At 37.1% G+C, this 14,189-nt stretch overlaps 1 protein-coding gene across 1 annotated transcript in view; it reads right to left on the reverse strand.

Moving 5' to 3' along the window:
* Window positions 1-14,189, reverse strand: part of cadm2b (cell adhesion molecule 2b) — a 43,060-nt gene that overhangs the window by 13,975 nt on the left and 14,896 nt on the right. Inside the window, exons 5-9 of the mRNA XM_037677884.1 lie at window positions 10,108-10,260; window positions 9,780-9,917; window positions 1,681-1,839; window positions 1,300-1,390; window positions 954-1,132 (exon numbers count right to left, since the gene is read on the reverse strand). Of these exons, the coding sequence (XP_037533812.1) occupies window positions 954-1,132; window positions 1,300-1,390; window positions 1,681-1,839; window positions 9,780-9,917; window positions 10,108-10,260 (720 nt within the window). The remainder of the gene's footprint in view (window positions 1-953; window positions 1,133-1,299; window positions 1,391-1,680; window positions 1,840-9,779; window positions 9,918-10,107; window positions 10,261-14,189) is intronic.

Here is a 14,189-nt window from a genome sequence, read left to right on the forward strand (position 1 = left end):
GACGCCATGAAATTTGGAAACAACAGATTTTTCCCTTAAAATGATACATTCTCTCAGTTTAAACTTTTGATCTGTGATTTGTGTTCTATTCTGAATAAAATATTAGATGTTGGCACCTCCACATCATTGCATTCAGTTTTCATTCACAATTTGTTTAGTGTCCCAACTTTTTTGGAATCCGGTTACTTAGTACTTGTACTACTATTCCTACTTCGCAGTTTTTCACTTATCGCAGGGCTTCAGGGTACGGATCCCCCTGCGATAAACGAGGAACTACTGTACACACAAATAATGGTATATTTTCAGTCTATGTTCCATCACACAGCACACTTAACCCCAAATCACTGGTTCCTTTAAAGATTTGATCAGCATTTTTTAAAATTTAATTCCTGTTTTCATAAGCTGCGTGGTAAAATCAAACTCTGACAACACTAACCACATGTTAGAAGGCATACTTCTTTTGACAGGCAGGTGTTTCTACAGTTTCCTCATTAACTTAGTGTTGCCTCCAACAACTGTGGCATCACCCAAAGAGTTCATGTGGCTTTGGTTCCACAGTGTCTATTTTAATCAGTGAGCTATTTCAACAATATAAAAATAATGAACCGCTAAGTAGATGTTTCTCATTATTTGTTAGTGTATCTACTGTAGAAAAATCATATTGTTATATTAATGAATAAAGTAAATTAAGCTACACTTGTCAGAACCTTCCAATAAGTGCTGAGCTTTGCAATGTTTCTTGATTGAAAGCTGTTTAATACAAAAGTTGGTATTTCTTTGTTGTAAACATGTTTTGATTTGATAAAGTATTTAGATTTGCTTATTTTGTACAAGCTAAATATACTCCTTTAATTATTTGGATCTTTGCAATGAACATTGTTTGTGAGTTAGTACACCTAGTCTGTAAACCAGTGCACATGAAGCCACAACGTACGCCTCTGCAAAGTACCCACCATATACAAACAGCATATATTCAGCAAAGCTGGTGCCCATATGGTTGCTGGCCTCACAGCGGTATGTGCCATTGTCTGTTTTGTTTAGCGTGGTGATGGTTAGCTCTCTGCCCTCCACAATCATTCGCTCAATATCTGGCAGTTCTCCTCCATCTTTCGACCACAGCACCGGTTCAGGTCTGGAAAAACAAATTGAAGTCAATGTTTTGTTATAGCTCATCTCTAAAGGGTTTCCGACTAATAAACTGTGCAAAGAAAAAAGAAAAAGCATCAATTCTTTAGTTCAGGTTTTACGTTTTTGAATGTTTGCATGTATTTATAATGTTTAAAATCAGCTGCAGCTTACATTGGATTGCCTATGGAAACACACTCCAGTTTGAAGTATTGTCCTTCCTGTGGAAGAATCAGTGAATGTGTGATCTCCAGCTGGGGAGCATCTGCAAAGAAGTTTCCAAAATTCAACTCTATAGAATTACTGGGTATTAGAGGCTTTAATTATAACATTAACAAGGTTTAAAATTGTTTGCTTTGTTTGTCTTTCGGGTAGCTTTTAGCTCTATCCACTTTCTGTTTTTGTACAAATCCCCTACCTACAAACTAATCCACTAGTAATCCAGTGCAAATGCAAAGCTAAACATGTAGGCACACATGCAACCTCCATCTTTCTGTTTCTTCTCAATGCTAATCTCAAGCCAAAATCATCCTTGTGAGGCATGACTGTACTCACAGTGGACCTCCAGGACCTCAGTTGTCATGTAGGGGTTGGACAGAGACACGTGCTCCACACTGCAGGTGTAAGCGACACCATCATCCTGTTTATTCACCTGGAACTGGAGGCTACTCTTCACTGTGAAGGATTTTCCTGTGGCATTGACCTCCATAGTCCCTGCAGAGTGACAGAAAGTAAACCAGCTTGAGAACTCATGAATACTCATTAAAAAAATGTCCTAAGCAGTTGTTTTTATTTAAAAAAAATGCCTTGAAAATGAAGAGAAGAAAGACAAAAATTCAGAATACATTACATTTTTAATGAAGTTTTTTTTTTATTTTTTAATGAAATTCTAAACTGTAGGAATATTTTTTTCCTCTATCTTTTTTGAGGGAGAGAATCGTTGCCCTCTTGAATGTCAAAATAAAGTAGAACAAAGAATGGAGAGCTATGTGAGCGTTGACGTGGCTGGTTGAGTGTATTTGCTCCTCCAGGACCATCGCTCAAACATCCCCCTCAAACAATCAGACGCACTCCACCTGAGTGGAGTGCGTGGAGAGAGTTGGGTGAAATTTTGTGCCTGTCAAAGTTTTCCTTTTCTCTCTCTCTCTCTCTCGCTCGTTTCAGTTTCATTCCCTGATATTCTCCTGTAGCTTTAAATTTTAACCTTTTTGCCATACATTTTTTAAGTCAGGGATTGGAAGCTTTCATATTTCCAGTCACTCTGAAGGTACTGTCACTTTTCTCTGGACTTTGCTATGCAGAGATATTGGAACTAAAAGACATTACCTAACAATAGCTTCAGAATGACCTCTTTGATAATGTTATATTTATTCTTTCCCCTCACCCAAAAAATGCAAGCTGCCCCCTCAAATCCCTTTGTCTATTAAACACTAAAAGCTCTTTGCAATAAAGCCTATAAACATGATATTATTATAATGTTGGGTGATCTGCTCCACTAACTCCATTTCACGTTGTCTCTGTGATATTTTCCATTTGCAAGGGCTAACTATTTTACTGGGCTGTTGGAAGCACTCTGTCCTGCTTGCTCTAGACAAGGGCGGACGCATTTCCCTCCTGCTCCTACTTTGCTCTTTGTCTTGTGATTCCTGTCTGAGTCTCTCACCACATATCCTCAGAATTGTAAATTATGGATCTGGATAGTTGGTCTCTCAGCACAATTGACAAAATTTTCTTGACAAGAAGACTGTTTGAAGGAGAGCCCTCATGCCCTGCAGGGACACTCACAGCTGGATACAAAATGGATTCCTGGGGCCAGTGGAAGATGGTGTGTCTGTCTGTATTGTCCGTTGAGGACGTAGAAGACACGTACATAATTAGATTTATGATAACCGGATTTCTGCTTTTTGGTGTTGGTGGGTATCTGGCATATCGACAAAGTCAGAAGACGGTGGCAGCGGTTCTGGCAATTGTAAGGCTGCCTGCCTTGTATGAAGGAATGTACCGAGTGATAAGCTCACAGACTCAGATGCTGCATGATCTGAGCCGTAAGCTGGACACGATTTCAGAGAATTGCAGGCCACTTGTAGCTCCTGGGACTCACTGGTGGGAAGGAATCAACCTTGGAGAAGGCTACAATCTCGGTCCAGCTGTGTGACCGCAAAACTTGGCTGTTTGGAATCGCCAGTGAGACATACCAGCAGAACTATGAAGGCAGACATGGAAATTCAAGCAGAGGCTGCCTGGCCCAAAATAATTGTGTTATCTGAATTTGGCGTCCCCAGTTGGCCTTGAACTGGCCAGCTATCTCAAAACTTCTCCTGGTTGTTTATGTGAACGAGAAGCTCCGGTCCCCCTCACTCTCCCCTATCGCTCCCCTCCCGAGGACATTTGTGGACCTGTGTCAGAGTTGAGCCAGCTTATAAACACTGTGCCATCTTTATCAGGACTATGGAACTTTCTGGCAGTCTCTACGGACAAATCACTACTCTTGTCGGCTTCCTCGTGCATAAATGTATTATGATGTCATTAGTATGTTGCTGTTTATGTGAGAGGTCTTTTTATGCAACTTTCACACTGTGCCCTGGCCAGGACATAGTACGAGATATGATTTTTTTTTAACCTTTCCTCCCCTAGTGTTCTCTTGTCCTTATCTACTTTTGTCTGTCTGAAACAGGTGTCTCGTAAATGAGTCCTCGAGGCTCAATGGGAGCTAACCTGTATAAATAAAGGTTGAATGAATAACAGTATATTTTGAGGTATACAGTACAACTCGACAACTTTTTACTTTGTAAGTGACCCTGCTTTCCTTAAAATGAAATGAAAATGTTTGGACTGTGATCCAGATGACCTGACTGAACATTGTTGGATTTATACCTGGATTAATGAGCATCAACTTTGGTGACTTGGACTGAGTTTTCATTAAGTGTATTTGATGATTGTTGGTTGATTATAAAGTAAATTAACAAGTATGATGTTTTTATGTTTACTAATCATTTCCTTTACATAAGTAATTCAAATCAATTTTTGTGCCTGTGAAAGAGATCATGCTTTAAAATCAAAAGCAGCAAGTGAGAGGTAAGAGTAGCGTGCCCTGAATTGTGCCTGAAAGTACAGAGGAAGCATAGGAAGCGTCTCTGTGGCAAAAAACACAAATCTCTGCTGCTTTTCCTTTTATTTGTTGAGCCGCCTGCAGCACTGAAGCTGCAACAGAGAAGCTGTCAGTCTCTTTTGAGGTGGTTGATGGCGTCGCCAGAGAGAATACTGTGCCAGTTTTCGTAAGAATGGGAATAAGCCCAGGTGCATTTGCGTTGTACCAGTGCATTTGGAGGCCAGCAGAGCTGAATTCAGGCAAATATGTGTACTCCTGTGATCACCTCCCCAGCATCTGTTTTAATAATGAGATGCCACAATAAAAAGCTTTGATTTGCTTAAAAAATATGTCAAGGCCTTTCTAACTGATATTAGCATATCATAAAAATGATTGCTTGTTTCCCCTCAGATTGTAATAATTACTGGTAATGTGTTTACCGTGTCAATTTGTTTTGTTACAGGAATAATAGGAGTGTTGGCATTTTTTTCCTTCTGTGAAACCAGTTTCATTTTCAAATTGTGCTTTAAAAATGAAAACCTTTATTTTCCAACATATGCATGCTCAATAATCCAGGTAGAAAAAATTAACAAGGTTAAATCAGGTCCTCTGGACAGATAAAAAAATATATATATACAAAATTTTATACTAGCTGAAACAGTTCGTCTTTTATCCAAATACTTTTTCAGTCTGAGGAGCTGCACTAAACTCAGTCTTATAAATAGCACCTTCTCATAGTGGATTGCTGGTGACAGCCAGAACCAGCTGTTCACGTGTAATAGGATCATCAGCCTAACGATTGGTCGTTAGTGCCCGGATGGCCACTTGATATTCACAGAGGGCAGAGTAATACTTGCAACAACAACATTCTAAGAAGGTGACAGTTGGACACAGAGGTCTCCGCCCCATTTAATGATGGACGGGTTAAAACTGGTTGATCCACTATGAGAAGGTGCTATTTATAAGATTGAGTTTAGTGCAGCTCCTCAGACTGACAAGGTCTTTCGGATAAAATACGAAACCTTACAACAAGTTTTTAAGTTTTCATTACTTTTCTTTTTATTTTCAAACCGTCCACAGGACCTGACTTAACGTTAGATGTTTTTTTCAACTCACATTTTAAAACTGCTAATAAGTTGTTACAACTTTAAATATTGTTGTTGTTAATTTTTCTATATTTTACAGCCTTGCTTCTTTTATTGAGTATAACATTGTGTAAAAGCTCAAACCCATCTGTCGGTTTCCTTTGACGTTTTTAAGTAATTGTTTTAGTGATCAGTCTAATTTGAATTTCTTCAATTAATTTATTCCTAATAATCAGTCAAAGACATTTTAGAAGAGTAAGGACTGTTTGTCAATAATGTTTTTTATTTTACTAATTATATATTAATTATTGCTCATTTTGAAAGAGGATTTAAAAGCTGCAATGTTGTCTCATCAGTCTCTGAAACATCACCCAGAAACTTTGAGCTTGTCATCAAACAAGCTTTTGGTCAATTCCTGTCTCTTTTGTGTTTTTCTGCCAGTAGTGAAGCTCTCCTGGGTCTTCTTCCATGGAGTCCATCAGAAAGTCACATATTTTGACCTTGGAGTTCAGCTTGGATGGTTTTGGATGGTCTCTTTAAGATTACCAACAAATCTGTCCCAATTATTTTATCATATTTTTTGTCAAATGAACAAGAAATTACTTGTTCACATTTTTTTGTGCATATTCTGTTACATACCAAAAACATGCATATACATCAGGTAATTGTTTTTAATTAAAATCACTTTTCACAAGAAATGAAGCGATGTTTCAATGAGCTGTAAGGATATCAACAACTTTATAAAATATTCATAAATTGGGATGTTTGTGTTGCAATAGCAAATTTCAGCTCTCCTTGTTCTAACAAAAGAAAAAGGCTAAAGCCAGACTGAAAATAAAAGAGGCAGATTTAACATCTAAGTTTGTAATTGTCTGAATTTAAAAGGCAATAATATCTTGCCTTTCTCTGAATAGAAAATTGTCATTTGTCTTTGTGTCGCAGAGAAAAGAAAACTTTATGTATACAAAGAGGGTGATGGTGGTGGGTGGATTTTTAATCAGCCGATTATAATTGAAGCCTAGCTGCCATTCAGCAACACAAGGAATTTGTGTATCTTTATACTCGGTAAACAAATGACTTGACTCCAGATGACAGATGCATTTTGAGTTGTGCATTTCTGTGTTCTAATATAAATTGTCAAAAAAAAAATCTAAATCACCAGAGTATGAAATAAATATGACATATTTTTGCTATTACACCTGCTGTCGTCTTTGGAGCTTTATATACTGGTCCCCCAGTGGGGATAAATTTGACTGACAGCAGACACTGGCGGCAATGATCTTCCACAGAGGAACCAATGGAAAAACATGCTGCTCCTAGCACATACTCACGTAAAGAAAGCTTTAAAGCTGCATCAAAAAAAAAAAAAAAAAAAAAGACTTAGCTCCTGCAGCACTGATTGACATTCCCCATTTTTGACACTTTGACATGGAAATTAGGTATTGAAGTCAAGACCTCCAGTTTCTCAGTGTTCTTTATCAGCATTGCTTATGGATCTGTTTGCCTGAGCGGCATAGAACCTACAAGTAAAACTAACATCTGTATACCAGAAAGCAGAAAGATGCTGACTTTGTGCCTGATTTTTTTCAGAGATATATTAGTCACTCAGATTTCTACTATCAGATATGCAGTAAATGTAGGGAAACACATCTTATATACCAACAATATACATTTTTGAGCTTTAAAAGTTCAGATTAAGCTGTGTTTATTTACTTATTTATTTGTTTCTCTGAAAAATAAAAAGGACAAAAGAGATCTCAGTGCCTCTCGAGATGGACAGCGAGTCTGGTTGTGATGCTGTGTGCCAGCTTTCCACTGGCCTTTCAGGAAGCTACGTGCATGTCATTTCAACAAGAAAACTTCATATCCCAGCCCTTCTCCCATCAATCATTGTGCCATGTTGGGCAGACACAGACAGAACCACCAAGAAAAAAAAACTCTCTGGTGCAAATCTTCTATAAAGAGCAACTGTCACACTCAGCCTCCACAGCAGGCACTATTATATTAAAGAGCTCTGTGCAGCACATCTCTGTCATGAAGCAAGGGAAGAACACGCCACAGCTATTTTTCCATGAATTTGGTATTTATAAAAAAAAAAAGTAGAACCAAAATGAGGACAGGAGTTTTAAAAATGCAATGCACAGAACTGTACACAGTTTAAAACGAAGACATATTTGCACAGTTTCAAGAGGTTTTGAATCCAGAATGCAGAGATGATGCAAGGAATACAATAAAAAATAAAAAACGTATTTAAATGCTGTTACGCCTACAAAACTTATACTAGGAATGAGACCAGGATGTGACACGTGTGACCACAATGCTCTGCTTTAGAATGGAGGAGAACCGACTGATTATATGGAACAGAGCGGATGAGTAAGTGGAGACACCTGGGCTGATTACTGACTGGGAACAGGTGAGAGTAGGCGTGGCAGGCTGACTGAGTGAGTTTGGGAACTAACTGAGGAACACAGGAGAAAACACAATTAACACAACTTAACATAAGAATGACAAACAAAAAGCCTAAACAAACTAACCTAAAACACAGATCCTGACTCACGTTGTTACACCACAGAAAACTTGGGCTGGTTTATTTTTGTAAACACAAATTACAGTTGTCGTCTAGTGCGCTCTTTCCATGGGTGTGTTTATTACCTGTCACCAAAGATCATGTTTTTACCCATGTCTGTGTGTATTCATTTGTTTGTAACAACATATCACACAAATTACTAAACAGATTTTAGTGAAACTCTGACAGTAATGCTTACATGTACATCTACAACTCATGCACTTACGAGTCAACCCAGTTCAAAACGGCCACCACCGCTCTTCAACTTTAGCTATCTCAAAATGTATTGCACCAATTTTACAGACACTGAGATAAATTTGGTTTTAGTAGAAGCCACAAGTTATCCTTAACACATATTCTCTTGCTAACAGATCACACAATATTGCATGAGCTTGCACTAAATATTATTTACAAGATTTGACCATTATACTACCATATTGTTGTGTGAATGATTATGAAGCATTCACACTATTGTGAGCCATTTTTCTTCCGTACGTTTTTCGACATATTTCTCTTTCCACAATTTAACGTGCTATTGCAATAAGTCATAGGCTACCTTCATATCAACACGTTCAGTCATTCAGGAGAAGGGTGCTATGACTTTTGGTATTGGTGCAACTCTAGCTTTTTGAAATATTTAGCCTTTTCTGTCATTTTTTGTGTCATAGAAAATGAATTGAGCTCATTTTACATCCTTCAAATCTTTAGATCTGTTTACAACCTTTTACTGCTCCTTTCACATTTTGTTCTGGTTCAGCTTCTTTCAGCTTCCTGCAAATTAAAACTTTTTTCAGCTGTTTTAGCTGTTTTGTGATCCTTTTAGATTATTTCTGCCAACGAGAACATTTTTGTGCTTCCTGTAACTTCTTTCTGCTGATTTCAGCTTGTTATGCTCCTTTCAGATTTTTTTCTGCTAGTTTCAGTTTTTTCTGCTCTTTCAGCTACTATTTAGCTCTTTTGATGTTAATTTTAGCTTTTTCAGCTAATTCCACATTTTATGACCTCATTTCAGTTATTTCTGCTTCTTTCTAGTAGTTGTGAAAGTTCAAGCTTCTTTCTGCCTTTTTAGCTATTTTTTGTTGCTAATTTCAGCTTTTTTTTTTTAGCTAATTTCCTAAGTTTTGTGCAAATTTTGGCTAATTTAAACCTATTTCAGCAAATATGTGTTCTTTCTGCTTTCTTCTGCTAATTTTGGCTTGTTCTTCCATTTCAGCAGATTTTTTTAAAGCTAATTTCAGCTGTTTCTCATCAAGTTCTTCTGCAATAAGCATTCACGCTGTATTTTTGCAAGAAATGCAATTTCTCTAGTTAACTGCAAGAAGGTCTAAGTGTAAAACTCTGGAATTAAAGGTGGCATGCAATATGCAGCTCTTCAAGAAATACTATTTAATTTTACTGTTTATGTTTTATTTCGTGTACGTTTTGGCCAATCTATTTGCAGTTGTTTGTAAAAAGCGCTGGCAAGCAAATACATGAGTTAGCATAACAGAACATTAGATGCATTTTTTTTATTGTTTCAGAAATTTTTAAATATTGATATGTTAGCATAACAAATACAGAAGGAATTTTTAAAATTTATTTCCTAAGTCAAACCTTAAGGGTAAAACTAAATCAACAATTTGGGTATACCATACTATTACTATACATTTGTAGTACATCTAACAATATGTACATTTATTTTTGGAATTTAAACAAAAGGAAATTTTCTGTTGGTCTCCTTTGGTTTTAGTAATCAGTCCAGCAACATCTGGCAGCTTGCAAGGACAGCAGTGATGCCTGAGCCAGTGGAACGGTGCATGAATATGAGCACAAAGGAATGCAGCATTTGAATGGCTTGACAGTAAGGGTGTCCCCCAGGGGCTACAAGCTGTAACAGAGGATACAATGCTCTGTTAAATCTATGCCATAAGCTTACCTTGGACCTCCTTGTCATTTCGGAACCACCGGATGTTGGCAGCAGGTTTGCTGCCTGATGTGGTGCATGTCAGGGTGATTACGTCCTTTTCCATGGCTGGCCTGGTGAATCCTGTGATCTCTGGTCTACTTGGCACTCCTGTGATGCACACAAATATGATTACAGCACTGGATATGTATATGTATGTCTGTATTTATTCTGTGTATTTATTTATTTTTAAATCTGCAAAAGTATAATCCAAAATGTGCATGTGTTCATATGTCAGAATGCAAAGAAATAACCACAAGTAACTGGCCTGGGAATTTTTCTTCTAAACGGGCATGCTCACCCAGAACAGTGAGGAAGGCCTTGGTGGTCTTGACGGGCATGGTGAAGAGTGAGCATGTGTACTGACCCTCGTCTGACAGGCTGACGTCATTGATTTTAATAGTGAGCTCCTGTGACGAGGCTCGCACCAGTTCAATTCTGTGGTCCCTCAGCGCTGTAAGAAGATGGGTGAAAAATGAGAGAAAACAAGAAGAAAACAAAACATACATTAATGAGCAAATTCAAAATAAATCCTGGAATTACAGCTAGCATGTAGAGATGCCATGTTGCCTTGTGCAATCCGTGTGACCTTTACCAGAATGGGTCTGAATACTGAAGGTGCTCTCGGATGCAAGAGTTGTCGAACACATTCCAGGGCGAGTGGTTTAAAACGCTCTCTTTATGTTTGGATGCTAGACCAAAAGGCTTATTCAGTCAGTCCAAGTACAGAAGGCATCACTGAAATGTGCTGAAGCTTAACAGCTGAAAAAGTCCTGCATTTTAATAAATATTCTGTTAATCAGATACTGCCTAAAGATGGATTTACACTTTAACACATTTAACAAAAGGTGCTTGGGACATTTTCAATGCCCACTGCTGGAGGCAACAAGGTAATAAGGTTTTTTCCTTTGTCTCTGTGTATGTTTGTCTGTTATGTTAGCAAAATATCTCATATACCACTGGGCAGATTTCAGTAAAACGCTCAAAAGTAATCGAGTGATTAACTTTTGGAGTCTCCCTAATTCATGAAGGCCTTTTAAGTTAATCAACACAAACCAACAAGAATTATGATGCATTCAATTTTTACTAATCCATCCATCCATCCATCCATCCATCCATCCATCCATCCATCCATCCATCCATCCATCCATCCATCCATCCATCCATCCATCCATCCATCCATCCATCCATCCATCCATCCATTTTCTTCTACTTATCCGGGGTCAGGTCACAGGGGTAACAGCCTAAATAGGGAGGCCCAGACTTCCCTCTCCAAAGCCACTTGGACCAGCTCCTCTGGGGGAATTCCAAGGCATTCCCAGGCCAGCCAAGAAACATAGTCCCTCCAGCATGTCCTGGGTCCTCCTCTGGGTCTCCTCCTGGTGGGACGTGTCCAGAATACCTCACCAGGGAAGCATCCAGGACTCAGGGGGCATCCTAACCAGATGCCCGAGCCACCTCAACTGGCTCCTCTCAACGTGGAGAAGCAGCGGCTCTACTCCAAGTCCCTCCCAGATGACTGAGCTTCTCACCCTACCTCAACGGGAGAGCCCATACACCCTGCGGAGAAAACTCATTTAGGACGCTTGTATCCGTGATCTTGTTCTTTCGGTCATAACCCAAAGCTCTGAGCAAATACTGAGCTAAATTTGGTGAGCTACAGTAATATCCGAAACTCATCCTCAACACATACTATGTACGCTATCACGTCTTACAAGATCTCAAATTATCAAATGATGTTGTGCAAAATGTATTTTACCAAGTTTGACCAAATAGGCTGCAAAACTGTCATGTCTCATAAGATGATATTAATCTATAACTCAGGCATAAAAATCAGAGGGCGATATGCAATCCTGTAAGAAATTCTCAGTCTTCCATCGTCTTACTGTGATTCCTGTTATGTTTCAGTGAAACTGCAGATAACTTTCATATTTGACAAACTCATACAACCTTATTTCAGTCACGCGCCTGCTGACGTACAACCACTCAGTACTTTATTTAGGTGCAGGTAGGTAAGGTGCAGACACTGCCATCTTGACTGTTTGAGTGAGCTTATTCCTTAGTTTAGGGTATTTCTCCATTTATATCTTAGATCCTTAGCACTGTACTTTACAATTTATATGTTGCTATTGTTGGATATAACTGGGACCCTGTGTACACAGTTTTGTTCCACCTCCTGTACCACATGCGATGCGAATGACAATAAAGAACTTGAACCTTGAGGATGGGAGGATAAAGACTCCAATCACCATAATTCCTCATTGCCTACAGTTCAAGAACAATAAAAGCAAATCAATTTCAGTTGAACGTCATTTTGGAAACAGTCTTAAATGTATATATTCAACATGTAGATTAAAAATGAACACATCTCATCTATGTTTAGATTATTTTCACAAGAAGACAATCATATAAGAACATAATAAAAAATGTTCTCAAACTGAAAAAAAAAACACTAGTGGATCATTAGTAGTTTCCTTATCATTTTGAAATGTATTAATTTCAAATAATGATTCAATATGATATAATTTAAGCCAGGATATACATATTAAAACTGAAAACTTTTAATGTAACATAAAAAGCAACAGCATTTATTTTATTTTATTCATTTATTCATTCATTTAAAAGAAACAAAATAAACAGAACAAATTCATCAAAAAGATAAAAAATTGAATGAAAAGGGTGCAGAAAGAAGAAAAAAATCTTATAATATCTGCCCCATATTGAAATAAATAAATAAAATGGCTTTAAACAAGCAACAACTCAGGCCTGAACATCTCCAAAGTGAAAACAAAAACCACCTGGCATCCATCATTTGGCACCATACTTTCCCAACAATTTTAACTTAATCATCTTTTTAAACATATAAATTGTTTTAGACATTTTTATGGTGATATCGAGGTAATTCCACAATCCTTGAATTACAACACAGCGCTCCTTCAGACTAGTTCTAAATGGAGATTTTTACAAACATTTCCATCCCCTTAAGGTTATATTGACTCTTTTTTTAATTTTTTATTACAAATTTTAATTGAATATTTGAGGGTAATATTTTTTATGAGCTTTATACATGACTTGTAAAATACTACATTCAACCAAATCATAATATTTTTATAATTTCAATTGATGAAATAATACATTTTTTGGGTGACATAGCACATAATTCTTATAGCTCTTTTTTGAAAAATAAAAATAGGGTTCGTAATAGTTTTGCATGCTTTTCTCCAAACTTCAATACAATAGATTAAATATGGAACAATCATTACATTATACAATATATGCAAAGGTTTGTCATTGAAAAACTCTTTTACTTTATCCAGTAATGTAATTGATTTTGCTATTTTTATTCATGAGATTTCCATGTCAGCTTCTCATCAATATCGACACCCCAAAATTTTATTTCATTAACTCTATGAATTTCAGTACTGTCCATTTTAAATGGGACTTTGATCATTTTCTTTATATTACTAAATATCATGTAGTTTGTTTTTTCAGCATTTTCAGCATTAATGCTAAACCAAAAAGTGTTGTATATTATATAAGTTCTTACTAGCAAGACTGCACATATTTATACCATAAAGCAAAATTACACCTTTTTGAGTTGGATTTATCTGCTCAAATTCTTCACCAAAGTGCATATAAATGTGACTACACATCTTTACACCCCCCACAAACAAACAAACTAACAAACAAAAAAAACCCCAGACTGATTTTAACTATACGGGGTCATATTGTATCTGTCATCTTTTATTTTTAAATAGTTTTAAATTCAATGTCACCTGCTTTTCACGTTTAAGTAAACCAAGCACAGAGGGCAGGAGGCAAAGTGCTCATTGTTGAATAAATTACACGTTCTTAATCCTAAATCCCTTTAGGCTTGGCCAGCTCTCTCCTGTGACCTTCTTTCACGTGAGGTAATCTGAACTCTTTTGAACTGGACTCGGTATAGAAAAAAAATCTGGCAAAATTCTGCTATAGGAGTTGCTGATCAAGATTTAATTAGTTTTAGTCAATGGAAAGTGTTGTGCAAGATCAAGCTAGGCTTTTGATTAAAAAGAGAAACATAAACAGCTGACACAGGATAAATTAAATTGGCTAAAATGGTTATGAGATTTTCCACAGACACAGTTGATTATCAGCAATGCTGCTTGTCATTACGTTGCACTATATTATTTGATGATCATTATAATCACACAGATGCTAAAACTGAATAAAGACTGACGCACGAAATAAGTTTTTTTTTTAATAAAGGCTTTTAATTTTAGAAGAATAAAGGGTAAATAAAACAATCTTTAAGCTAGAATTAAAATTTAATAAGAAGCTGTGCCATCAGGCACCAGCTTATTACGCGTTACGGCGTTTAATACAAACATTTGATAGTCCTAC

The sequence above is a fragment of the Nematolebias whitei genome, chromosome 6 (assembly GCF_014905685.2).
Source record: "Nematolebias whitei isolate Nwh7 chromosome 6, NemWhi1, whole genome shotgun sequence".
In the NCBI taxonomy this organism is placed as follows: domain Eukaryota; kingdom Metazoa; phylum Chordata; class Actinopteri; order Cyprinodontiformes; family Rivulidae; genus Nematolebias; species Nematolebias whitei.